Source organism: Ipomoea nil, unplaced genomic scaffold (assembly GCF_001879475.1).
Source record: "Ipomoea nil cultivar Tokyo-kokei standard unplaced genomic scaffold, Asagao_1.1 scaffold1043, whole genome shotgun sequence".
Lineage (NCBI taxonomy): Eukaryota > Viridiplantae > Streptophyta > Magnoliopsida > Solanales > Convolvulaceae > Ipomoea > Ipomoea nil.
Window position 1 is genome coordinate 526,348 of NW_017617471.1, and position 27,964 is coordinate 554,311.

At 36.2% G+C, this 27,964-nt stretch overlaps 5 protein-coding genes across 6 annotated transcripts; 3 read left to right on the top strand and 2 right to left on the bottom strand.

Moving 5' to 3' along the window:
• Window positions 1-1,533: 1,533 nt before the first annotated feature.
• On the top strand, window positions 1,534-4,973 carry LOC109182167 (probable glycosyltransferase At5g03795). Its single transcript, XM_019332254.1, has 4 exons — window positions 1,534-2,187; window positions 3,036-3,283; window positions 3,396-3,750; window positions 4,019-4,973. The coding sequence occupies exons 1-4, from the start codon at window positions 1,798-1,800 to the stop codon at window positions 4,691-4,693; spliced, it is 1,668 nt and encodes a 555-aa protein (XP_019187799.1). The 5' UTR covers window positions 1,534-1,797; the 3' UTR covers window positions 4,694-4,973.
• Window positions 4,974-7,141: 2,168 nt separating this feature from the next.
• LOC109182168 (probable glycosyltransferase At5g03795) lies at window positions 7,142-9,358 on the bottom strand. Of its 2 annotated transcripts, none has more exons than XM_019332255.1 (4): window positions 9,009-9,358; window positions 8,654-8,907; window positions 8,025-8,400; window positions 7,142-7,906 (listed from the first exon to the last, which is right to left on the bottom strand). In XM_019332255.1, the coding sequence occupies exons 1-4, from the start codon at window positions 9,258-9,260 to the stop codon at window positions 7,229-7,231; spliced, it is 1,560 nt and encodes a 519-aa protein (XP_019187800.1). In that variant the 5' UTR covers window positions 9,261-9,358; the 3' UTR covers window positions 7,142-7,228. The 2 variants fall into 2 exon arrangements, with proteins under 2 accessions (XP_019187800.1, XP_019187801.1); XM_019332256.1 differs by having other exon boundaries at window positions 8,025-8,370; window positions 9,009-9,356.
• Window positions 9,359-12,839: 3,481 nt separating this feature from the next.
• On the top strand, window positions 12,840-15,070 carry LOC109182170 (probable glycosyltransferase At5g03795). The gene is made up of 4 exons (XM_019332258.1): window positions 12,840-13,226; window positions 13,381-13,538; window positions 13,663-14,008; window positions 14,202-15,070. Exons 1-4 carry the CDS (start codon window positions 13,026-13,028, stop codon window positions 14,877-14,879), a joined length of 1,383 nt encoding a protein of 460 aa, XP_019187803.1. The 5' UTR covers window positions 12,840-13,025; the 3' UTR covers window positions 14,880-15,070.
• Window positions 15,071-17,778: 2,708 nt separating this feature from the next.
• Window positions 17,779-20,755, bottom strand: LOC109182169 (probable glycosyltransferase At5g03795). The gene is made up of 3 exons (XM_019332257.1): window positions 20,282-20,755; window positions 19,302-19,650; window positions 17,779-18,586 (listed from the first exon to the last, which is right to left on the bottom strand). Exons 1-3 carry the CDS (start codon window positions 20,641-20,643, stop codon window positions 17,912-17,914), a joined length of 1,386 nt encoding a protein of 461 aa, XP_019187802.1. The 5' UTR covers window positions 20,644-20,755; the 3' UTR covers window positions 17,779-17,911.
• A 4,241-nt stretch (window positions 20,756-24,996) lies between these two features.
• Window positions 24,997-27,176, top strand: LOC109182171 (probable glycosyltransferase At5g03795). The gene is made up of 3 exons (XM_019332259.1): window positions 24,997-25,360; window positions 25,847-26,192; window positions 26,380-27,176. Exons 1-3 carry the CDS (start codon window positions 25,020-25,022, stop codon window positions 27,049-27,051), a joined length of 1,359 nt encoding a protein of 452 aa, XP_019187804.1. The 5' UTR covers window positions 24,997-25,019; the 3' UTR covers window positions 27,052-27,176.
• The last annotated feature ends 788 nt before the right edge of the window (window positions 27,177-27,964 follow it).

Sequence of the window (27,964 nt, forward strand, 5' to 3'; positions counted from 1 at the left end):
TCAGATTAATTAAATCTATCAGATATTTAGACCATGGAGAATCAACAATATTATCTACAAAAAAAAATTGTTTAGATTTATTTGAAACACCGTCAAATATGTAAAGACTAAATAGGAAAACGAATGATTATTACCCTCCAACCTGTATATATAACTATTCATTTCTTAGTATATATAATGATCAAAATCAAATTCATGCCTATTAAGCCTCCAATTCAGCTATGAAGTTTTTTTGGGTATATTCAGGGTTTCCACCGTCGAACATAATGACTAATTCAGCTATGAAATTTAATTAAGCCTCCAATCTAACATTTTTCATATCGGAATATAAATATATAATCCACATGTATGATGTATACAAATCAATATCAGATCAGAGGACAATATAATTCACAATTTCACATAATTTACTAAATAAATCGTTGTCATAGTCATTTTCTTATTAATGGGATGGTTTAGCCATCTTCGTAGGTGTCCAAAATCCTCGTATTCATAATCATAGTATAGGATAGAGCACCAGCATAACATAGTACTAACAATTGAATTTTTTAACATTTTTTCAAACGAGAGAAACTTGCCCACGTACAATCACTACTTACTCGGTGTATGCAGTAATTAAGTAAATCTTATTTCTATATAATAGTCTGCAAATCAAATAAAAATGTATGGTAAATTTAATTGAAAATGTGTTGACAAGAATTCAAATTCATAACCATCCAAATATGAAAATTTTCTTCTTAATGACTAATCGAAACTAACCAAAATGAACTTATTGGATTTCAATTAGTTATTTTGGTTACCGAAAATCAAATTTACCAATCATATCCCAAACATACTTGAAAAATAATATTTTACTGACCAATCAAAATCAACCGAAAATGAACCAATCATACTTTCAGTTAATTATTTTGCTTACAAAAAATTATCGTCTAACGCAACCAATTCGATGGGATCTCGAAAATATGAATATCAACTTAGAACTATCTACGCTTTTTGTTAGCTAATTAGCTTAGTGTACCTATTATGCTCTCGATGTATATATAATTAACAATTTTAATACGAAGCAATTAAATAAATGAAATGTTGAGTATTGATTGTGTGAGAATTAAATTTGGTAATGGTTAAGTGACAATAGATATAGTCATCTAATATATATGATATTCACCAAAAAATCCAATATAATTTTGCCAAACGCCCCTTGCATATACCATCTAACTTGTGACAATTAGGTTTCGTAATGGTTAAGTGACAATTATATTTGGCACTAGTTATGTGGCAATTAAATTTGGTAAAGGTTAAGTGACAACAAATTTAGTCATCTAATAATAAAAATGGTATTTTCTTGTCTTAATATAACTTTTAACATAAATTACCAAACACTCCAAGGGAGTAAACGGTAAATATAAATATATGTGTAGGCGGGGCCGCGGGGAGGGTGGCGAAAAAGGGAAGACGAAGACGTGTTGTTGCGTCAGCAGCGGGTAATAAGAGCGGAGAAACGGAGGAGGGGCAAAACGGGAAAGAGAGGTAATATAAAAAGGAAGAAAAAATTAAAGAAAAAAGAATGGTATTTTTGCATGCAGAACTCGGAAATAGAGGCCTATACAAGGTGACGCTTGTCGTGCCTGTGATGTGGCCACCATTTCTCACCAATTCTAGCTCTTCCCACACTGCCCTTCACCCCACCCCCACCACCCTTAAATATACTCGGTCTCGTCTTTAATTCGATCATATATGCAAACTGAGGAGTTTCACTTTGATGGGTATTGGAAGAGGTGAGGGGGCTGATTTGGAAATATGAAAATGATGGAGGGGTTGAAGAAAAGAGTGTGGAAATCGTCTTCCTCGTCCTCGTCGTCTACGAGGTTGTTGTGGATTACGGCGCCGTTACTGATTCTGGTCGGTTTGGTGCTGGCTTTGGGGAGTTCCAAGGCTTCTTCCACTTGGGTTTTTGCTGACAGCTATTATCCCTGGAGTTGGGGTCCTTTTCTTGCTCGTGATAATCAAATTCCCGGTTCTCCGCCGCCGCCGCCGCCGCCGAATGATAGTTCTACCCAGCCGCCGTCAACTTTTCCGTCGGTGGTACCGCCGGACAACGGTGGCGGTGGAAAGATATTAGCTTATAATTCTAGTATTAACAGCTCTACTTCACCACTCCACTTTGAATCTCAAGAAATACAACAGCCTGTAAGGTTTTCTTATTTTTTACTTCTAATTTTGTATTTTTCTCTCTATTTCCTTCGCTTGCCTTTAATTGCCTTAATTATCGCTGTATTAATGATTAAAAATTTTGACTCAACTTTTACTAGGATCGAGTATAAAATTTTCTGTAGTAAATGATGGGTCTTTATCTCTTAATAAAGGCGTTTTTAAGGTTTAGAACACAATGTGGCTAATTGCCTTGGTATCTACCCATATTAGCATTCTTGATTTGAGCAATTAGTTATGATAATCTACCTGGGTAACAATAATGTGGGTAAATTGAAGTACACAATGTGGGTCGTAGGTTGTCTCTATCTTCAACAGAAGCACGAGTTTAAGGATGCCAAAAGTAGCGTAGGTAGTTAGTCGGCTGTAAATATATATATATGTGCCCACACGTATATAGTCCCACACGGAAAGAACTGCATGTGACCATCTGGTAATACTAGCTGTATTAGGCAATTCCCGAGGAAGAACGGGAAAAAGTGAAGGGGAGCGAGACTCCTTTCTGTTTACAAATCTGTTCTTTTCTTGGTGAGTTTGGCCAGGCAAAGAAAATTCGTTACAATCATGTATACCATATATTACTATACTCCAATAACTCATATTGTTAGTATTAGTACACAATTAACTGTATATTTTGTTGTACCAACTACCAATGCTATACTATTGACCAACTAGTAACTATGTTCAATAGACAGTATTTGAGAGAAGATTGAGATCAATGCAATGTTCGAACCATTATGCCCAAAGTGGGCAGATTCCTTGTACACATTTGGCACTGTCTGCACAATAGAATGTACTATTGATACCGTGTTAATTGTGTCTAACAGGATATACAAAAGGAAGAAAATTTGAATATCTCATCGAGTATACCCAGCATAATTTCATCATCCAACGAAACCGGGACTCCTCTACAAGTAACAATCAAAAGGAAGTTCAGGAATCTGGAAAGGCTGGAAGCTAATCTGGGAAAAGCTAGAGCTGCAATAAGAGCAGCTGTTCATGGGATAAACCAAACAGACGACCATGACTATGTTCCCACTGGCCCGGTCTACTGGAATGCAAATGTTTTCCACAGGTTATATATCATCCACTAAATTAAAACAACGTTGTACTGAGATATATATACTTCAATTTACTTAACGTTGTTTCCAGTGTTTGTCTGATCTGATCTCGTAATGGAAAAGCAGGAGTTACTTGGAAATGGAGAAGCAGTTCAAGATATTTGTGTATGAAGAGGGAGAACCCCCGGTTTTTCACAACGGGCCTTGCAAAAGCATTTATGCAAGTGAAGGCAACTTCATTTACCATATGGAGACTTCGCCATTTCGCACGAGAGATCCAGAGAAAGCCCACGTTTTCTTCCTTCCAATCAGTATAACAGCAATAGTGCACTTTGTTTATGACAGAAGTGTGCACAACAAAGAACATTGGCTTCCGATGAAACAGACAGTCAGCGATTACATTAATCTTGTTGCTGGAAAGTATGCTTACTGGAATCGAAGCCTCGGAGCTGATCATTTCATGCTTGCATGCCATGATTGGGTAAGTATATATATATCACAACTTCATCAATAGCCACTACTGGAAATTATTGAATTTCCGACCACCTGAAAGTAATCTTAAATCAAGTCAAAAGCAAAAAGTGGTCGGAAATAGCAACATAACAAAGGTTTTTCCGGATACCAAAAGTGGCCGGAACAAGGCTTTCGACTTGATCTAAAATCACTTTCAGGTGGTCAGAAATTCCATAATTTCCAGTAGTGAGCTTGCAATTCAACCGACCAATTTAATTCTGGAAAGATTGTTGCAGGGGCCTGAGATTTCCAAGGCTGTTCCTGAGCTATTCAAGAACTCGATCCGAGCATTGTGCAATGCGAATACCTCAGAAGGGTTTAAGCCGTCTAAGGATGTCTCGATCCCCGAGATCCTTCTTCCCGGAGGTACAATGCACGGCCTGATCGGCGGCCCCTCGCCATCACGCCGCTCAATCCTGGCTTTCTTTGCCGGAGGGCTTCACGGTCCCATAAGGCCAATCCTCCTAGAGCATTGGGAGAACAAAGACAACGACGTTCAAGTTCATAGGTACCTCCCCAAGGGCATCTCGTACTATGAAATGCTGAGGAAGACCAAGTTCTGCATATGTCCCAGTGGGTACGAGGTTGCCAGTCCAAGAATGGTGGAAGCTCTTTACACAGGCTGTGTCCCTGTGCTCATCAAGGACCACTACGTCGCGCCTTTCAGCGACGTCTTGAACTGGAAGTCGTTCTCCGTCGAAGTCCCGGTGGAGGACATCCCAAACCTGAAGAAAATCCTCACCGGAATATCGCAGAGAAGGTACATAAGATTGCAGAGAAGAGGGTTGATAGCCAGACGACATTTCGAGGTGAATTTGCCTCCGAAGAGGTACGATGTTACTCACATGATTCTTCACTCTGCGTGGCTTAGGCGATTGAATGTCCGGCTTCATGGCATTGAAGATACTTGAGAATTGAAATGACTACATATATATAGATATATAGAGTGCTTTGCTTTCTTGTGTACGTTTACTGTGCAGGGAAAAATGGAAAATGGAATATATGTTAGTTGGTTCGATCATGTCTACGTATGTAGTATCTGTGTTCCATATATTTGTTGGGGTAAGTAGTATTTGTTTTGTCAAAGGAAAAAAGGTGTAACTTATGCTGGCTGTCTTCAGTGCTTTGTATACTCCATGGCGATTTGTCATCTCATTCAATAAACTCGAGCATAATTCAGTTGGTTGATAACACGGAACAAAAGTTATTGTGTGTCAAAGTTTCATCTTTTCCAACTTCCTATATTTGATCATTAATTTCTCATTTTTCGGTAACAAAGTTAGTTTATCGGGCAATTTTAACTTATTTGACTATTATTAACTATTTGATCAATATAAATGTTTGATTAATTAGTTTTGTGTAATAACTTATATTATTGTTCAAAAAGCTAAAATTTAAAAATATATATATTGGTTCTCTTCGGTAACAAAGTTAGTTTATCAGGTAATTTTAACTTATTTGACCATTATTAATTGTTTGACCAATATAAATGTTTGATTAATTAGTTTTTTTGTAATAACTTATATTATTGTTTAAAAATGTTAAAATTTAAAAAGTTATTCAAAGTAACTTTTTCGATCAGTTTTTTAAGTCATTTTTGTATGTAATCATCTATAATATAATAGTTAATTCACCAAACACTTTTTTACAATCAGCTAATGTTATCAACTATATTTAAACCCACTAACTCAATCAGCTAACAACTATTTACCAAACACCCCAATATATTGTTTTTGACAATTATAATTAAACCCATTAATTTAATCAACTAGCAACTATCATCTAACAACTATTGTTCTCAAAAAAAAAAAAATCTAACAACTATTTATCAATTATTTTTGTGTCAAAATTCAAGAACAATAAACCCTAAAAAATTACCTCCATCAATACTTTAATTAGAGTTTAGTCCGTGAAGCTCTACTGCTCTAGGGCCTAGGGGGCAGGGGCTAAGGTGTAATTATATTAATAAAGAAATATTTTAGTGTTTTAGTCAAAACCGTGCGGAGTATTTAGTACAGTATGAAATCGTATGTAAGATGTGGTCCAGTTTTCGTGTGTTGTTCCCAAATTCCCAAGTGGCTGCTGGCATGTATGCCAACTGCCCTGCCAAGTAGCTGCCCATGGCGTCAAAGCTTTTGTAACGTTACTTTGGAAGTTAAAAACTAATCTAAAAACAATTCTTACTAATTCTATATAGGGATGGCAATGGGGCGGGGCGGGGGCAGGAGTATACACCCCGTCCCCATTCCCGCTACCTCGTCCCCATTCTCATTCCCGTCTCCGTCCCCGGCGGGGATTTGGAAATATTCCACGTCCCCGTCTCCGCGGGGAATTAGGCGGGGACGGGGATTCTCCATTCCCCGTCAATTTCGAGTCAAAATGTTAAATAATTATAATTTTTAATAATAAAAATTTTAAAAACTAAATAATAATTTCAAAAATTAAAATGCTAAGTGTATATATATATATATATATATATATATATATATATATATATATATATATATAGTATGCTGCATGTATATGTTGTATAGTGCATTACTGGTATAATATACTACATGTATATGTTGTATACTTGTATAGTGCATTACGGCCAGTAGCAACATTGTGTTAATTATATATATAGTTCATTACATATATAAATGGGATGTATATTACAGTGCATTACTGCTAGTGGCGACATTATGTTAATTATATATATATATATATATATATATATATATATATATATATATATATATAGTTCATTACATAATTATATGCCAGTATATATACATATAATTATTCGAGGGCGGGGCGAGGATGGGTATCCCCGTCCCCGTCCCCGTTTCCGACGGGGAATCACACATATTCCCCGTCCCCATCCCCATTTCCCGAAAATTTTTCCCATCCCCGTATTCATCGGGGCGGGGATCGGAGATCCCCGTCGGGGACGGGGCACATTGCCATCCCTAATTCTATATGAATATATATATATGATGACAATCCCTCCTCATTGACTAGCTACACCTACCAAGACCAATTTTAAATATGAGTTTTAATTAATTATTTTACTAAATTTTATGCCTAGCTAGCTTAGTTTAATGGACTATAATTGGATTAATTTTGATTCTTTTATTTACAAAAAAAAAAAAAAAAAAAAGTTTATAAGTGGGTATGATCGAGCTCGCACATAGCTCAGTTGGTTTTTAGTTGACTGATTGTAAGCAAGGAGGTAGGATTTTGGTAACAGCAGGGTTGTTTTTTGTGACCACCTGGTCCACCTAATGGACTATTGAATCATCGTGATTTATCCCAATCTTATATACCCGCGGGAGTATGGGATTCTGGGGCAAGAGATTTTACATTTTGTGGGCAAGTTTAATAAAATGGAATGGATAAATAACATTAAGACATTGATCATTTTTCCCTAAGAATGTATACAATGTAACAAGAAATGCAGATCATCATGATGGTCCTTGTGTGTCATGAACTTGAATGTTGAGTCTTCTGAGCCAGATGGAATGAAGAATCATGTGAAAAACATCGTACCGTTTCGGGGGAAAGTTCACTTCAAAATGCTTCCTAACTTGAATGCCCCTCCTCTGCATCCTTATATATTTCCTCTGAGGTATACTCAACAGAATCTTCTTCAGATTCGGAATCTCCTTCACCGGAATATCCACCGCAAACGTGTCCCAATTCAAGACATCCGCGAACGGCTTCGCGTAATGGTCTTTTATCAGCACAGGAACACATCCCATATACAGCGCCTCCACCATCCTCGGACTAGCAACCTCGTACCCGCTGGGACAGATGCAGTACTTGCTCTTTCGGATCATCCCATAATACGACACTTTCTTGGGGAGATACTCGTGGATCTCCACTTCTGGATCCTTGTTTTCCCAGGTCTCCATCAGCACTTGTCTGATGTAGCCGTGGATTCCTCCGGCGTAAAACACCAGCACGGAGCGCTTCGACGGCGACGGCCCTCCGATCAGGCCGTCCATGTTTCCTTGTGGAAGATAGATTTCCGGCAACGACACGTCTTTGGAAGGCTTGAATCCTTCCGATGTATTCGCGTTACACAACACCCTTATCGAGTTCTTGAACAGCTTTGGAATGGCATAGGAAATTGTCGGAGCCTACAATAATCAATTTAATTTCCACGTAAATCTCGTACCCACAAAAAACCATAATTTTCTTGTCCTGTCCCCAAACAGGATAACGAATAAGATGTTGTTAAGGTCTATATATACATACCCAATCATGACAGGCGAGCATGAAATGGTCATATCCGAGGCTTCGGTTCCAATAAGGATGTTTTCTAGAGATTCCATCTACGTAGTCGAGAGCCGTGTTTTGCATTGGCCGCCATAGATGAGATTCGCGCACAAAGACGTTGTGAACAATTGAATACACACTGAATGGGAGGAAAAAGACGTGAGCTTTTTCTGGATCTTTGGTGATAAATTTGCTGATCTCAAGCTGATGAATGAGGATTCCTTCAATCCCCAGAATTCCCAGACTGGAGCTGTAATGAAACACCGGCGGCTCACCTTCTTCATAAATGAATATTCTGAACCGTTTTTCCATCTCCAAATAGCTCCTGGAATCATTACCAAAAACACAAAATGTTCTGTCTTTTTCAACTAACCATTCTTGCAGTGATATCAAATGACTATTTGAGTAAAGAAATTAAGTTGTCCCCATCAGTAGCTCGATTGGTTTCTGGATAGCAGATTGTTGGGGCAAGAATTTCGTCTGGTTATATTTGAACTATAGTGTCTGGTTATATTTGAACTAAAATGTGGTCAATTTTTTCATAATTCTTGGGACAAGAATTTCGTCTTTTGTAGACAAGTAAAATAATAAAGCTGGGATAATATTACCTGTGAAATGTCCTGGGATTCCTGTAGATCGGACCACTAGGAACATAGTCAGGTTCCTCAAACATTTGATTCCCGGTTTTGGCTTCTCTAATTGCAGCTCTAACTCGTGAGAGACCGGCTTCAACCCTCTCCAAATTGCTCAACTTTTTCAGTACATTGGCAGTTTCCGAAACCTTATGGGAGTTCTGCAGGCTACTGTTTGTAGAAGTTGAAACTTCAGGCTCCTTTCTGGTTATATCCAGGTTGTCTTCCTCCTTAATACCCCACAAAATTAAGGAAAATTTGAGAATTTTAACCATATCCACAACATAAAATAATCGAAATACGAAGTTTCACAAAAGAAATGGAGTCTTACTGGCTTTTGAGGCTCTGCAGCTTCCATGGAAGAGTTACCAAGGTCAGAAGTGGTTGAAACATTTGATGCAGAGGGCAGAGAAAAACCCAGCCCTGTCTGGTTTTCATGAGAAATTGAGAAATCAGAACCGCTAAAATTGTGACCGGCAAGAGACCCATACACCAAGATCAACGGCAGTACGATAATACACGAAACTTTTGTGGAAGACGATGATGTTTCCCACCATGAAGAAACTCTGTTCCAAATATCCATTATTTTTATTTTCTTCTCTCTGGTTAACTCATTTCCCTTGGACACTGCAAATTCGGAGAAAATTAAAACTTCCTGTCTTAATCAGAAAGGTTTGTGTGTACTTTCTAGAAATGAATTTTATTTTGGCTTTTCTGGTAAGGAATCTTGGCATTGATTGATGAGTTGAAAACAGAACGAAGTTTTGGAAGCTATTGCAAATCTACTTCTCTTGTTAATTGTTTTCCTCCTGTCTTATAGAATAAACTGAGCAGTAAAAGAAAATTGTTGAAAACTATCATATGATTAATTTAAGAACTGAAGAAGATAATCCGGGAGGGTATACTCCCAAGTAAGACGTACAGACTAAGAGCTAATGTCCCTAGGCAGAGTATGGGCCAACTGGTGGTGAACGAGGAACAAAATCACAAATAACATTCTGAAAAGAATCAAATAAAAGAGTCACAAAAAAAAAAAAAAAAAAAAAAAAGGTCACCGCTTCGTTTGGGTATGGCCACTATGACATTGAGACAGTAATATTTCAAACAGATTTTGTGGTGATTCAGGTTCTTTAGTTAGGATACCGCCTCTTTGCGAGCAATAACTTCGGCTAAATGTGGGTCATGAGCACAACTAATGGGGCCACTGGTGACAACTTTGAAACAATCTTCCTCATCGAAAAGAATCGCCCCGAAGCTAGTTGTCCTTGTAATGTGAAATATATTACTTTGTTGTATGATTTATTAATTAATAGAAACTAATTTCTCTAATTGTGTCTTTATTCTTGGATGAAAGACATTATTTAGTCATGAATATGTTTGTACCTGTGGTTAGGTATGGGAGATGGGAAATATGATATTATGACATGCTTTTGATCCTTTTGGATATATTTGCATGTATATGCATATATTTTAATTCTTTTTTTTTTTTTTTTGAAAATGCATATATTTTAATTCAATTCTCTCATGAATATATTTTTGAAAGAGTAATATATACTACACACTTTCATTTTTTACTCTTTTTTGTATAACTTAGAATTTCTGATTTTGCCAATTTACTCCATTTGTATTCTGTATTGATGTGGTAGCATTACTGATTTAGAAAAGGAAATGGATCACAAACAGTTTTAAAAGTATTTTTCTTATTATCCTCAAATAAAATCTTGACATAAATGGTTGAAAATAGCTAGCCTTTATTTTTCTGTTTTCTACCATTGTTGAGAGGGGAAATGGAGAAGAAGATGAAATGGAAAAGATCATCCACAAGCAGGGGCAGATCCACCATGGGCAGCTGCCCTCCCTCTCCCCACCTCCACCCCATATATAACCATTGTATGTATATATGTATATATAGTACAAGTTTTGTTATAAGTATAACAAAATAGATAAAAGTTAACAAGAGATGATTAGATCAAGTATCAAGGCATGTGTCTTATTTTTGTAGTGGCTAAGATTCAAATCCTGAGAGGTTAGCGTTCGAATGCAATGTATGTGTTAACACAATTTATTTATGACTTTTAAATATTAATTAATTGTGAGATTTACACACATCTATATAACTTTCTTTTATTTGAGATGTGTCTAAATGTGTTTTTTATTCGAATTATTTTATCAAACTAATTATGTTTCATATTTTGTTATTAATATTTTTATAAAGCTTTGATGTGTTTTATTTTTCGTCCACATCCAACAATATTTATGGCTATACTTTTAAGTGTTTTATTTTTTATCAAACTATCTCTTTTGTTTTAATGCATTTCGCCCCAGCTGAAAAAGTTTTCTGGATCCGCCAGTGTCCACAAGTGCCAAATTATTCTCCCTTTTTGTAATGAAATATGTCATTTCAACACGGTGTTGTCCTGAAAGGAGTGGTGAAATGGGGAAACATGATTATTATACTTAGATAATCATGGAATTCAATTTTTGTCAACACTCTTTTGATCAATCAAGTCACACAGAGTCTTTATAGTGTAATTTAATAATTTATATTTCAGTGTGATTTACGAGCTATTGCATACAAGTGACATTTATCCATTCAATACATACCCTTAGGTAGTGATTATTGCCTAGTTTTTCCTCGTCACCTAAAAAAATCAATGGTGTTAGCACTTAGCATATCAAGTACTCCAAGTAATTAAACAGCTCCCAAACAATAGTCCAGTTGTTATATTATAGACCGCGGTGCATAATTGATTATGCACCGCGGCCCATATACGGCGCCGTTTCTTTAAGTAAAGAAACGGCCCGCCGTTAGAGTTAACGGAGTCCGTTTGTTTGGTGTATTAAACACCAACTGACACTACAGTATATCCAAACCGACAGTGCAGTTATATCAAAATGATACTATAGTTATAGTGAAATGAAACTGCAGTGTATATAAACTGAAACTGAATAACATTTCACATATTTGCGTGTATATTGTACAATGAAGCTGTAATTATATCAAAATGATCATGTAGTTGTGTTTTAATAAAACTATAGTGTATATAAAATAAAATTAAATAACATTTTCACATATTTGAGTCTATAAATATCGAATGAAACTATAGTTATATCGAAATGAAACTGTAGTTGTGTTCAACTGAAACTGCAGTGTATACAAAATGACACTGAATAAGAGAGTTACTTTTTACAAAAAGGTGCGAAACGACGAAAATAAACACTGTTAATTTTCATTTAAAAAAAAAAAAGACGCGCGGTGCATAATCGATTATGCACCGTGGTGCATAATATAATTTGCCACAATAGTCCTACCAAGTTGTTTAATCTGTTTTTTTCGAGTTGTCTACAACCTTATTCTCTTTTATTTCTTGGACTATTTAATTTTTAACAAGCCAAACCCAATGGGCTTAGCCCATTGATACATATGTTACTCTAAAGTCTAAAATGAGAGATTTTATGTCATCTGATAGCATAGGTCGGGCCCAAACCTATATATGTAATTTCAACAAATCAACAAAATGAATAAACCCATAAAATAAAACATAAAATTTCTTGTGGTGTTGTCGGCTGTGTTGTTTTGCTCTCACTCCTGGCCAGTTTTCTCTTTTATTATGAACTTTGTTCATTCAACTTCTTTTACTATATTTGTGGATAAGAGAACCCCCCAAAATGGTAATTCAAGTGTACATTTTGAGTGAAATTGGTATTGTAACTCTAATCATAAAGAATCACATATTAAAAAAGTAAATTAGTAAGGTTTTTGATAACTTCACTACTGGAAATTCTGAAATTTCCGACCACCTGAAAATGATCTTAAATTAAGTTGATACTAAAAAGTTCAAAAAGTGGTCGGAAATAGCAACAAAGGTTTTTCCGGATACCAAAAGTGGTCGGAACAAGACTTTCTACTTGATTTAAGATCATTTTCAGGTGGTCGGAAATTTCAGAATTTCCAGTAGTGCTTATTGATTCAAATCAAGAAGATTATTAAGTTGTTCCGTTTAAAAGGAGAAGGCTAATAAGTTGGCCATATTGAGAAGGCCAATAGACAATTTGAATAGGGAGTTGAATTTGACTAATCAACTTGACAATGTTGCCCAAAGCTCCCAAAACTTGAGTGGCAAGATTAAGTGGTTTATTGTATGTAAACTTACTCAGAAAAGGCAAAACTGAAATCACATCAAAAAAGAAAGAAAGAAAAAAATCTACCCAAAACGTGCTGATTAAGACGGGAGTTTTCCTCTCAAACTGGCACTGCCAAAGTGAAGATCGATCAGAAGAGTAAACCAGAGATCAGAGAAGATAGAGCACATACTCAAAAACATAGTACTACGTAAAAGGAACAAAAATGGAGTTAAGGAACAGAATGTTTGCACGGTGGGGATCTTCCTCAGGAGTTCTGTGCATAATCGCAGTGCCGTTGATTTTGGTGTCAGCGTTTTATGCCCTTCACAGTTCTAGCGGTTTTGAATCAGTTTTTTCCTCTGAAACCCATCCATGGCTGCGGGGTTTTTCTATGCCCTTTTATCAACTACCCTCTTCTCATCCGGTATCCCCCATCTTTTCCATGTCAATTTTATCATAAGTTTTCTCATGAAATATACTTGTTTTTATGAGTATATTTTACCATATTTTTTTGCCATTAACATGCATATGATTAAATTTCTCAAACTTAATTTTGCTAATTTTTTTGGTGGATTTAGGATGCAATGAAAAAGTTAACCAATTTAGAGAGAGTTGAAGCTGGTCTGGCACGAGTTAGAGCTGCAATCAGACAAGCTCAAACTGAAAATCGAATTCTGGAAGACCCGGACTATGTTCCTCATGGTCCAATTTATCGGAATCCCCACGCATTTCACAGGTAATTCTGTCTCGTTAAAAGTCTAAATTGATAGTTTCTTATGCCACAGTTCTTTAGCGTTGCATTATTGGAAGATGAATGGATTTTGGTGATAAAATTGAGGTGTTTTTTTCATTGGTTTCAGGAGCTACCTGGAAATGGAAAAACGGTTCAAGATATTCATATATGAAGAAGGTGAACCGCCGGTGTTTCATTACAGTTTCAGTCAGGGAATTCTGGGCATTGAAGGAATCCTCATTCATCAGCTTGAGATCAGCAAATTTCGTACCAAAAACCCAGAAAAAGCTCATGTCTTTTTCCTCCCCTTCAGTTCCTATTCACTCGTTCACTTTGTCTTCGTACGTGACGCCCATGAATGGCCGCCTATACAAAAAACCGCTAGAGACTACATAAATGGCATCTCTACAAAGTACCCATACTGGAACCGAAGCCTCGGCTATGATCATTTCATGCTCGCTTGTCACGATTGGGTATTAACCTATGAACCTTAAAAACATCCTATTTTTGTTGTCTCTGATCTATCTAAGAGTGTGTATTAGGTAAACCCGTCTCCCTAGGCTGTAGCCTAGATTGTGCGTTATAGTTGAGTGACTCAAACTAAGAATGATTAAGGTTGTATTATGTGTCTGATTTTGTTAACTAGGTTTATTTACGGGATTGCAGGCGCCGACAATTTCCCACGGCACTCCGAAACTATTCAAGAACTCGATCAGGGTGATGTGTAACGCGAATACATCGGAAGGGTTCAAGCCTGCAATAGACGTGTCGTTGCCGGAGATCTATCTTCCTCAAGGAAACATGGACGGGTTGATCGGAGGGCCGCCACCGTCGAACCGTTCCGTGCTGGTGTTTTACGCCGGAGGGATTCACGGCTACATCCGACAAGTGATGATGGAGACGTGGGAAAACAAGGATCCGGAAGTGGAGATTCACGAGTATCTTCCGAAGAACGTGTCGTATTATGGGATGGTCCGAAAGAGCAAATACTGCATCTGTCCCAGTGGGTACGAGGTTGCTAGTCCGAGGATGGTGGAGGCGATGTACATGGGATGCGTTCCCGTGCTGATAAAGGACCATTACGCGAAGCCGTTCGCGGATGTCTTGGACTGGGACACGTTTGCGGTGGATATTCCGGTGAAGGAGATTCCGAATCTTAAGAAGATTCTGTTGAGTATACCTCAGGAGAAATATTTGAGCATGCAGGAGAAGGGGATTCAAGTTAGGAGACATTTTGAAGTGAACTTTCCTCCGAAACGGTACGATGTATTTCACATGGTTCTTCATTCGATTTGGCTTAGAAGACTCAACATTGAAGTTCACGACATCCAAGAAACATCATGACATTCGAAGTTAATTAATCCAATTGAATTTGAGTTGAATCCTATTTGAATAATTAAAGTAATTCTCGCAAGAGTGTTGCTGCAATGATGTAATATGTTATGTAATCATTTTGAATTTGTTTATATGTGATTGTTGGTTGTCTAAGTATTGTTATGTAATAATCATTCTTGCATTGGTTTTTTTCTTGATAAGATTATTATTAAATTAAAGTTAGAAAGTTTCCATAATGCATATGTTATAATATATTATATTTAGATTAGATATGGTGATGTGAGTTAGGTCAATATGGGTTAATTTAAAGCAAATTATTATGTGGACTCAGGTCCAAATGTTCACTGTTTACATATTAAATGTTCATAATTTACTTTTTAAAAACTCACAATTTGTATACTACGAACACACAATGTTAACATATATATAATTGATTACCTTGTTTTGTATTCACAAGTTCCTTTCAAATATTACAGTCACACAATATTAACAAATTATGATTTGATGATCATGTATTGTATTTACAAATTTTCTTCTACATTTGTTATGTGTTTTGACTTAAAAACGCAATTTATATTCTAAAAGTTCACAATTCCAATACTAAAAATACATAATTTATACGTCATTTAGGACCAATATCCATCTTGATGGACCCTTGTCCATGTTATAACAACTCTTAATCTAAGCACATTTCGATCAAGTGGTTTGTGGTCCACTGATATCTGGTTAGTTCCTTATGTGTGAGGTTTGAGGTTCGATCCTCTTAGTAGGCATAGATTGTGTATGGATATCCCCTTTCTTTGTAATATAATAAAAAAATCTAAGCACAACCCAAGTTACTGTATGTATTTGGATTAATATGACACGTTTTTTTTTTTTTAATGCAACATGACACGATTTAGTATATAGGAGATTGTGCTAGGCACTATTCATTTAATGTGGGTTGTGTTTGGTTGGTCCAAACTCATACATATCTCTAGTTAGAGCTCTCCCCATTTATAATGCCTAGTTTTATATTATATTATATCATATTAAATTGTGCAAAAATACACTCATTTCTCCATTTCTATATCCACCCAGTAGTAATAGCAAACCATGCACTCTATCCACTTGTGTATTGTCTATGCATTCCGGCCACCTGCAAGATTTTAGGAGAACAAAAATAATCGTATGGCTCAAGTTGGCACAATATAGTTCATTTGACATCACTAATAGTATTGTAATTCAAAAATATTTGTGTTGTTTTTTAATTTGTTAATTAATTCATTTAATTGTATAATAATGTTCAATATAAACTATAAAAAAAAAAACTCGATTTTTTGACAAATGTTTGTATTTGATATCAATAAATTTAATTATATATGTACTATATATGGAGAGGAGAGAAGATAAACATATGAATGGCTTATTATAAATATTTATAATGAATATAATAATTATAAGAAGTGTAACAATCAAAGGGTGCTAGTAACTACCAGCTGTCACATTAATGCAACTATCAATAACGTGCCTAATGAACGTATTGTTTGGAGTCTTGGATTGGGGATACATCAACGTAACAAGGACTCCCCAATTGGACCCAACCTACCGACACAATCCTAATAAAGGTTTTTTCTTCTCTTAATTATAGTTTTTTTAAGAGAGAAGAAAAAAAAACATTAATAAATAATGTGCTCTAATATTTCGTACTTTTGACCTAACAAATATGAAGCTTCAAATTTATGTATGACTTTCTTGATCTGAGTCAGTCAGTTATGGTCTATGGGTAACTCAATTTTATGTATTTTTTATATTTATTTAATAATAATTAAATTCGAAATATTTTTATGTAAAAAAAATATATTAAAAAGTATGACCAATTCATGTGCAAATATTCATCAACTTTACTATTCATGGATTGATCTAGACTTTGATTGATATACGAAGTTAAAAAATAATTAAAGGTAGAAGGGTCAAATAAGCATATTTACAACTCACAAGTGCTCAATTAAACTCTTAAAGTTTAAAATAAGAACTTATTATTTGATACATAAACTTTTAAAATTCCTGCATTTATCATTTTTTCAGGTTCCATCATGTTTTGATGACATGGTGTATAATTAAACTGATGTGGCTGGTAAAATATTTTTTTACACATGGCATCCAACAAATAATACTTTCTTGAAATGGCTTCAATCCACCGAAAAAGTAAATTTTCTACTTTTCGGTGGCGTGGCATCACTCCAATATAATAATTCTACATGAGGTGGCTAAAACAAAAACTTTAATTACAAATGCATCATTCTCATTTTGTTCTCTAGTAGATGAAATTTGGCTTTAAAAAAAAAAAACAAAACAAAACAAAACAAAAAAACTCACCTGTATCTCTTTTGAAAAGATTTCAAACACATCTACTAAATGAGTGATTCCAAAAATTACACCAATGTAAAAATAATATACATATTCACACCTTCCGATCCATAGTTGATAACCAAAAAATTTCCTCCTAGAATCGTGAGTTGTGCAAATTTAGACTTTCAATCATCGCAGGCTCATACTCCAAGTTGTTTCATGCACCTGATGAAGCCAAATATGAATACATTTCAAACCAAGAAGACGAACGAAGCTGATACGATTTTGAGAAAACGAAGCGGAAGAAAGAAGTCGAAGGTGGGTTTGAGAAGACGAAGAAGAAAGAAGTGGAAGATGAAGAACATACTGATAGGGTTTGCTTGGTTTTAATTTATAGCCTTAATAAATTTCATGTCAACAAATTTTTTTTTTTTAAATTTAATTTCCATGCCAGCTTAATATGGACCGTCAGAGTTTTAGAAAGTGTATGTATCAAATTAGCTCTTATTTTTGACCAAGAAATTAATTGAGTACTTGAGTAATAGATGAACCTTTTTAACATTTCTGACATAATTAAAAGTTTAAAACTCAAATTACATCTCTTATTCAACACACAAACTGAGACAGAAGTTGTAGCATTTTCAATTACAACGTACAATTAAACAGAAGAAATACAGTGGTGCCATGTTTAGGCAGATCTCAGGCACATATCAAACATTCTCAACCCCATATAGCCGGAAATTGAGTCGCCGGAGCCATGCAGAGTGAAGAATCATGTGGAAAACATCGTACCTCTTCGGAGGGAAATTAACCTCAAAATGCCGTCTGGCTAACGACCCCATCCTCTGCAAACTCAGATACTCACTCTCGGATATTCCCGACAGGATCTTCTTCAAGTTCGGGATGTCTGCCACCGGAATCTCAACGGAAAACGACTTCCAATTCAGAACGTCGCTGAACGGCGCGACGTAATGGTTCTTAATGAGCACAGGGACACAACCCGTGTAAAGCGCCTCCACCATTCTCGGACTGGCAACCTCGTAGCCGCTAGGGCATATGCAGAACTTGCTCTTCCTTAACAAATCATAGTACGAAACGCCACTGGGGAGATACTTATGAACTTGAACGTCTTCGTCTTTGTTTTCCCAATGTTGTAGGAGTATTGGCCTTATCGGGCCGTGAAGCCCTCCGGCGAAGAAAACCAAAATCGATCGGTTTGCCGGAGAGGGATCGCCGAGTAGGCCTCGCATTGTACCGTCCGGAAGATGGATCTCCGGGATTGACACGTCTTTTGAGGGCTTAAATCCTTCTGAAGTATTCGCATTGCACAATGCTCGTATTGAGTTCTTGAATAGCTCAGGAACGGCCTTTGAAATTTCAGGCCCCTGCACCGTTCAATCTTGCCTGAATTACAACTTTACATGCCAATAAGGCCATAAGGGCTCCAAAAATGATAAGTCATCAAACTTTTAATCTCTAAACTTTTTAAAATTGCAATTACACCCATCAACAATTCATTTTGATGCAATGAATCTAAGAACCGGTAAATAACCTGTTATTATAAGTCAATAGGGATCCGACCACCCTCGGGCAGAAATTTCAGGTAAAAAAGTGATCGGCGAGGTCGACGGTCACGCAGAAGGTCACCTTCTCTGAAGAGAAGAAGGCGACCTTCTCCGTTATCGACGACCGATCGCTGGTCACTTTTTTACCTGAAATTTTTGTAGGAGGGTAGACAGATCCTTAATAACCTGGGATAACATGTCATTTATTGATTTTTGGACTTTATTGCATCAAAATAAATTATTGATTGGTGTAATTGCACCTTTAAAAAGTTGGAAGACTAGTTGACTTTTTAACTAAAGTTCGAAGGCTGACGATGTTTTGGGCTTTATAACATCGTCACAAAACTGCAGACTTATATCATTTTTTATGACGAGATAAATCTACAGTTTTGTGACGATGAAAATTACCCCCATTACTTAAGAGTGTGGCATGATAAATTAATCTTACTTTTATATAATACCTGCAAACTATATAGATAAATTAATCTTACTTTTATATAATACCTGCAAACTTTGATACTCCGTATTTACTTACCCAATCATGGCATGAAAGCATGAAGTGATCAGCTCCCAGGCTTCGATTCCAGTAAGGATACTTTTGTGCTACAAGATTAACGTAGTCGCTGACGGTCAGTTTCATCGGACGCCATGGTTCACTTAAGTTCCTCTCGTAGATCGTCCGCACTATTCCGGCAACGGTGACCGGCAAGAAGTAAATGTGTGCCTTCTCAGCATCTCTTGTGCGGAATTTTGATTTCTCTATTCGGTGAATGAAATTTCCTTCCGTTGAATAAATGTTCTTGCATGGTCCGGTGTGAAAAATGGGCTTTTGTCCCTCTTCATATACATATACTTTCAATTGCTTTTCCATTTCCAAGTAACTCCTGGTGGATCGAAACGAAAAGGAAAATGATAAGTATACTTTCATAAAGTAAAACTTTTTAGTGATAGTGATTAGCAGCTGATTGAGTTAATTAGAGGATATAATTAGTTGATAACATTAACTGATTGTAGAAATGTGTTTGGTAAATTAGCTGTGAGCTGATAGCTGTTTGGTATAATTTCTTTTCTAAAAAGAACTGCTTTGAATAGCATTTTAAATTTTAATGTTTTGGAATTACAAAAAGTTAATTAACCAAACACTTATATTGATTTTTTAACCAAGTCAAACAATAACTATTTTACCAAACAGGGTAATGTTTTAAAATATTTTTTAGATGACTAAGGAAACTCATAACTGAATAAACCTTACTCTTATGTAATACACTACAAATCATACATAGGAGATATAAATTGATAGAAAGATCTCTATGCAATGGATCTAACCTAGAAGGTGTTGGCAACAAAACATTTTAAAATCTTAATAAATACAAAGACAAGTTGATAACATCGTATTTGTCAAATTATTCTGTGGACCATGAATAAAAGATACATGTTTAATATATTAAATATACATTATTTAAGTATTGAATGTACATTATTTGAAAGTACTAAAGTGATTAAGATTTGTGTTACCTGTGGAAAACATTGGCATTCCAATAAACTGGGCCAGCCGGAACATAATCAGGGTCATCCAGCTTTCGCTTTCCATGCAAAGCATCTCTTATTGCAGCTCTAGCCATCCCCATTTTAGCTTCAAGCCTCTCCAGATTACTGAACTTTCCGGTGATGATTGTTGCCTGAAACTTTGACTTCCGGCCAAGAATAAAAGGACTCCAACTCCATGGAAAATTTCTGGCGGCGAGAACCAAACCAGAAGAATTCATTGAACTCCCCAGAGCCACCAGCATGCAAACCAGAATCAATGGCGACATCATCCACAACAACCTCGTAGATGATGATGATGATGGCGGCGACGGCTTCAAATTCTCTTTCATTTTGGATTGTCTAAATTACACCCCTTTTTGAAATACTCAAAGTGAAATTAAGTATATATGAATACTCAGCTAAGGTAGAACAAGGAGAATATATAATATCTTATGGTTCCATATATATTTTCTTGGATTTGGGTTGGACATATAACATATTAATAGGTGGAGTAGCATGCTAGCCGTTACAAGAAAAAACTTAAATATTTACAAATTAAATACCTGTAAATTTTATTAATTTCTTGTAATAAATGATGCAAGGAGCCCAGAAGTGAGATCGAATTGGGCCAAGGACGTGGTACAACCATGCCCGGATACATCGATAGTATACAGATATTGAGATAGTCTCCATATATTTATATGAGAATAGGCCAATTCAAGACCCTAGCGAGTTGGAGTAAGTGTAATGTCTTAATTTATTCGAGTGGGGTTGTACCATAGATTGTAGAATGTCCCTAGTTGAAGTGAAGATAGAACTCATCATACATGCATAAACATGCCTTCCAAGCCTATGAAACCTCACAATACCCGTCCAACTTATTCTGATACTAATTGTCAGTCACATCAAATGTTTATTAATTACTATGTCAAAACTTATAACTAGCTTAGTAACAAATATCCAACTTTATTTTTTTATACTTGCATTCACTGTCGTAGATGATAGATGCTAGACTTAGCCTTCTAATCTTTGTCTATTTTTACTATATATGTGATCCTTATATTTTGAACTAGTTTATCAAATATTCTAAAAAATTTATTTTCATAGATATTATATTTTTGGGGTGGGGGTGGGGGACGAGCTAGGGTATAGGTTTCTATTTCCGAGCATGGTTCTTCATGCAAAATATTGTACCAAAAGAAAATTAAAACAACACTCTTCATGCAAAAATACCATAAAATCGACATCTACAACGTATGATGAACAGCAGCCTAGACGCATGCCCGCAGACGCCATGCATGGACAAACGTAAAGACAAGTTGTTTGTAATCAGAGAAGGAATGATGTAACTTTAAATTTAATTTCTGGAAAAATTAAAATTGAACACGAATTTTGTTATTGAAAAGGATCAATTGAAATAGAAGTTTTGGAATTAGTACTACTGCATTATATATCATCATATCGTATCAACGTTGCGTTCTTTGGGTGATTTTTTTTATTGATTTATTTATTTCATAGAAATATTCTTCACGCTTGAATTATGCTCATATGTGTATGTGAGATCAAATGAGAATAGTGTTTGAATAACTAAAAAATGGAGCACACAGCTCCAGGAATGGTGAGGGGGCTCCCACCCCAATAGTGACTAAAAAAAAAGGTGTTTATAATTGTTGTAACGTTTAGTTTTTATTTTTGTTTTTAAGCAATAAACATTGTCGCTATTTAATGAAGTCGTATATATTTCAATTCCCACTTTGCTGGCATGCCTAAGTGCTTAACCACAGATCGACGCCACAAACAAACATTAAGACAAGTTTTTCATCAAACAAGTTATGATGTAATTTTAATTTTGGATGTTTTGGGTTAGGTTGCAAACAATAAACCAAGCAACTTTTCTATTGAAAAGGAATTATTGAAGCAGAAGTTTTGGAAGGTTTTTTCAAATCACCGTGTCATGGTGAGACCGACGTTGTCCTACACTTCATTAATTAAGGATAGCAATTTACATTCATTATGTGGGCTTTCATATGAATTAATCCGAGGACAAAAAACATTAAAGGTATGAATTTGGTTTTGTTGTAGGCAGTAATGTATAAGTATTAATTAGATATTTGTAAGTTAGTTAAGAAACATTTTAAATTTAATTTACTTCTTCTACCAATCTGCAGGACAGAGTAGTGATGACTGATGATAACCTCTTAAGTTTGAGGTTCAAACTTATGAATACATTGATTGGGAACCTTTCTCAACTGTGACCGACCCAACCTAAGTGTGAAAACCAAGCAAATGCTTAACTAGTAGTCATTTTCGCCCCGCCTAGAAGGATCCATCTCGACCTATATTTAGGTCGGGACGATCGATCCGATCAAGTTCACTTGGAGAATAAACCTAGATTCTTGACCTCGATCCGGCCACAACGGCTTGGTGGCAAGTTAGGAACATCGCGACAGGTGGGTGTCACTACACCGTCACTGGGCTCACTGACTGCATGCACGACACGTGTTAGGCATGCCGAGAGTCCGACATGTGTCTCCATTACCCCTATAAGTACCACATATAATGATGGGAGAAAGGACTTTTTGGGGCAGTTTCCACATAATCATTGGCAGCTCGGGGCCCTTTGTGGGTCACTTTTCCCGAGCTCGACCACTTAAACTAAAAAACAGACGAATAAAAGATTCACATACAATCCGATCTTTCTATTCATATGTATTTGTGGGAACGACCGTATTTACCACATCACACATGAATCAAATAAAGACATATGGTCTTTCTAGTGTAGCTTAATTCTCTTGAGTAATTTATGAATTATTACACAAAAGTGGAATTTACCCAATGATAATGACTACGAATTTTCCTTGTCACTCAAAAAAAAAATATTAGAATTGAAACTGGGCTGGCCACTTAGCTTCCTTTTAAAGAAATATATATAACACCAGGCCAAGGCCCAAGTCCACTTTGGATTTGAGCCAACATTCTCTACTAGCAGCCTGTTTACTGCAAGGCCTATTATTGGTCTTTATTTTTATTTTTTAATCTTCCAGACCATAATCGAACAGGCTGAAAGCCTGAAACCAAAGAATCGAAATTTTGATTTGAGAAAGGAACCAAATCCAACCTAGAAGCTCAACAGAGTCAACACTGGGTATTAATTCAAGTTAAGAAAAGATAATCAGCGGAGCTAGGGGGAGGCCGGAGGGGGGTCTTCTTGGAGAGCCATTATTTGATATTTTTAACAATTTAGTAATAAACCCTTACTGGAATGGAACTATTATTTTTTGAGTTGTCATAGTTGCTAATTCAATTAAAGCTGTCAAAACGGACTAGCCCATATATGGGCGAATCGGACCAAGTTTACATGATTTTAACGGGTCGTATTTTTCCAAACCCAGTCCATTCAAGGGTGGGCCCGACAGGTTAGATCTATTTGAGTCTATTTTGATAACTTTAGCTAAGGGTCTTGGCCACTTAAGTTATGTCACTTATGTGGGGTTGGTGAGGATAAGATGGTCATTTACAATCATCAATGTCATTTCATCTTCCTCCATCCAATCAAATCAAAACAAAGTTTGAGTCTTGGATTCTCATTGATATTTAAAAGGGTTTGGGTGTATATACAATATATATATATATATATATATATATATATATATATATATATATATATATATATATGGTGTATATCATGCAGCTATGTGATGAGTTTGGGGATTGGATTCAGGCCCAGACGATGACATATTTGTCTTGCATATAACCCTATTCTGACACCACATGTTAAATTCCAACACGTGTATTTGTAAAAGTTACCAATCAGGATAACTTATATATTTAATTACTTACGAGGACTATGTGGTCTAATGGTACCCGGGTTGGACTTTTATTTAGAAGGTTGTAAGTTCAAGTCTTAGTGGCGGCGTTATTAGCTTTTTGTGTTCAGTAGGTTTACAACCTAATAGAGCTAGTAGCGCTCAAAAAAAAATTATATTATGAGCAAAATAAAAGAAAAGATTTGGAAGAAATTTTATTATCAAGAGAGAAAGAGATGGGAGAAAAGAGTAAAGATTCTATCATTATACTCATAATAATCTATATGTACATATATACACTGTTGTCGCTTAATTAACATGGTACGGTACGAGGAGACGGAGGAGTTGACGTGTAATCATGTGGTACATTATATTGGAGATTACACAGATTTCTCTTCTCATTTTCTCTCTCTGGGTTCAATGCTCACATGCATACTATGCAAATCATTTTCTGAACTGTATTGTCGTATGGAAATACATAAAATACAACATAAATCATTATCGTACAACGTTGTAATTTTCTTTATGAGTTGGTTCGGTTGTTTTCGTAAATGTCAAGAACATGCCAGAATGTATATATATTGACAAAAATTAAACCACTACAGCATAAAAAGTCACAATGGTTCGATTTGATCGAATTGAGGTTTTTACAGATAAAAATTATGGTACAATTTCACATGTGGTAAATTGAAATTAAACTATTATTTTTTTATATTATATTTTAAAACATTATTTACTTATATAATATACTTAAAGCGGATTGGGTGCAGTCCTCTATTGAGCTTTATAAACCTTCCCTTTTGCATGAGGGCTCGGGTGGTAAGCTATCAGTCTGCATTGGACTATAGCAAGAAATTTCTCACGCTGGCAAATCCCTTACGGCTCTTCTTCAATAAAGCTTTATAAGATTTCCATTTTGCATGAGAAGATTCCAGGTACAGAAGGGCAAATCAATCCAGGCCACAATGTATCCCACACGGACATCCTTTCCGACAACGAAGCTTCTATGGTTGTTCATGGTTCCTTTTGTTCTGCTGTCTGCTTTTCTGGTTTTCCGTGCCCCTAATAAGAGTTGGGTGTTCACTTTTCCTTATCTGAAAACTCTTGCTGTCTATGGTGCAAAAAGTTATACAAAGTTAGAGATACTGGAATCTGGTCTGGCCCAAGCCCGATCTTCAATCTTGAGAGGAAACCAGCTTCACAGTGATGAACACTACATCCCTTCTGGTTCAATATACTGGAATGCCTCATCCTTTCACAGGTAATATAATTTACAATTCCACATCTACTCCATCCTTTTGTGGTAGATCTAGTTAAGGTCTCGAGAGTTATTTGGTGCAAATTAAATCTAACTTTTGTGATATAAGTCTGGGCTTCGAGAATGACTAGAGAAACAGTAGTCATTACTCGAGAAGTCTGGACTCCTGTTGGAAGTCGAACTTCCAGCCATGTGGTTACTAAGTAATTAACCGCCTAGCCATGGCTGGGGTTGCCTCGTGTATATCAATTCCTTAATCCCTTAACTTGGGGGTGCGATTGAGTGGAACTTCAATCATTAACCAAAGGTTAAGGGTTCGATCCTTGGTTTTGGGTATAAAACAACATTAAATCTCCAGGTCAGTTGTCTCACTTAAAAGAGGTGTCCACAATTCAACTAGTGATTAGTCACTGTGTCTAAAGGTATAAATCCTGGTTACACCAAAAAAAAAAACCTTAATCCTTAAAAAAGTGGTGTAATGAAATGCAGGAGCTATGTGGAAATGGAGAAAACATTGAAGGTGTATGTGTACGAGGATGGACAGCCGCCGGTGGCTCACTACGGTCCCTGCAAGAGCATATACGCAATCGAAGGTCATTTCATCCATGCCATGGATTTTAGCCAGTTTCGAACCACAGATCCAGACAGTGCCCACGTTTTCTTCCTTCCTTTCAGCGTTACTGTTCTGAGTAAAATGATTTATGTCGCCAACTCCCATGATTGGAGTCCGATGAAGAGAACTGCCTTGGACTATGTCCAGTCTATTGCTCGGAAATACCCCTTCTGGAATCGCACCCTCGGCGCCGATCATTTCATGCTTTCTTGCCATGATTGGGTCAGTGCAGTATATATGCAGCTTTATTTAACTTATCTTTTTTAATCTGTTAGAAATTTCTTTTTGAGTGACCACAAAAGTTCAACCTTATGATTCTAACTAGCTGCAGAAGATCATAAGAACATAAAAATTGCATTTTTCAACCATTTTGAAATTACATAATTTTGGAATATATATATATATATAGGGGCCAGAAATATCAGGTTCGATTCCAGATCTACAAAAGTATGCAATCAGAGCATTGTGCAATGCCAACACCTCAGAAAGATTCAACCCCAAGAAAGACGTGTCCATCCCAGAAATCAACCTCCCTGACGGCACAACAGACGGCTTGATCGGCGGCCCGCCGCCGACAGAGCGTCCGGTGCTGGTCTTCTACGCCGGAGGGCTTCACGGCCCGGTCCGGCCAATTCTCTTGCAGCATTGGGAGAACAAAGACGAAGACATTAAAATCCACAGCTATCTTCCCAAGAACGTGTCGTACCACGGAATGATGAGGAAAAGCAAGTACTGCTTATGTCCCAGTGGGTACGAGGTTGCCAGTCCAAGAATGGTGGAAGCGCTGTACATGGGTTGCGTCCCCGTGCTTATAAAACGCGGCTACGTGCCGCCGTTCAGTGACGTGTTGAACTGGTCGGCGTTCGCGGTTATTATTCCGGTGGAGGATATCCCTAACCTCAAGAAAATCTTGACGGATATTCCTCAGACGCAGTACGAGATTCTGCAGAGGAGAGGAGTTGAGGTTCGGAGACATTTTGAGGTTAATTGGCCTCCTAAACGTTTTGATGTCTTCCACATGATTCTCCATTCCATTTGGCTTAGAAGGCTCAACATTCGAGTTCACCATCTCAACAATTAATTTTAATTAATTTAGTAGCAGGAAATAAAATTTATATATATTTACAAGTTAAACATGAAAACATCAATAGTGCTTATAAAGTTGTAATATGGCAAGTGTTAAATTTATATATATTTTATACAACACTTTTAAAATTAATATAATGCTACTTTAAATTTGTTTATATATGCTTTGTTTATGAATAAATTTAGTTATTTACTCACGTGGTATGGATGAAATGGTGCACGTATATAAGTTTCTTTCAATTTAACAATATTTCTTTCATGGGTTCGATCCCTACTTCAGAGAAAGTAATTATAAACAAATACTGATCGTAACTAACGTCAAAGCTAAGGACCAAGAAGGCAAGAATCTTCTTTTGTCTTATTTATCATGCTGTTTTGTCACTTAGAAACAAGAACAATTTCTTTGTGTAGTGGAAAGACTACAAAGTCACATCATGGTATCCGACAAACATTCCAAGGGGAAAAAACAGGGTATCAGACAATATACATGTAGATCGAAGTAACTTCATATATATCTCAATTATGAACATATAGAGATATAAAGAGAAAGATAGATATATGATTTAGGTAGGGTAAAAAATCAATACATTAATTTAATGGTACATGTATTAATATGATTTTCTTATTTATTTCCTTATTTTTGTAAATAAAAAATAAATATGAGGTGAACTCCCAAAGAAAAAAAAATCATATACACACTATTAGACAATATTACGACAAGCATGAGCCACAATAAACTTGACCTCTTAAGACTTAAATAATGGAGGGACAATCAATCACTTGATGCCCCCCATTATGCTGGTATGATTGAATGCTTTATTAACAAATCATCAACCTAATTTTGCTCCTTTTAGTAATGTATTAATTTCATTTCTCATTACCCGTCCATATCTATATTTTTCCCTTCT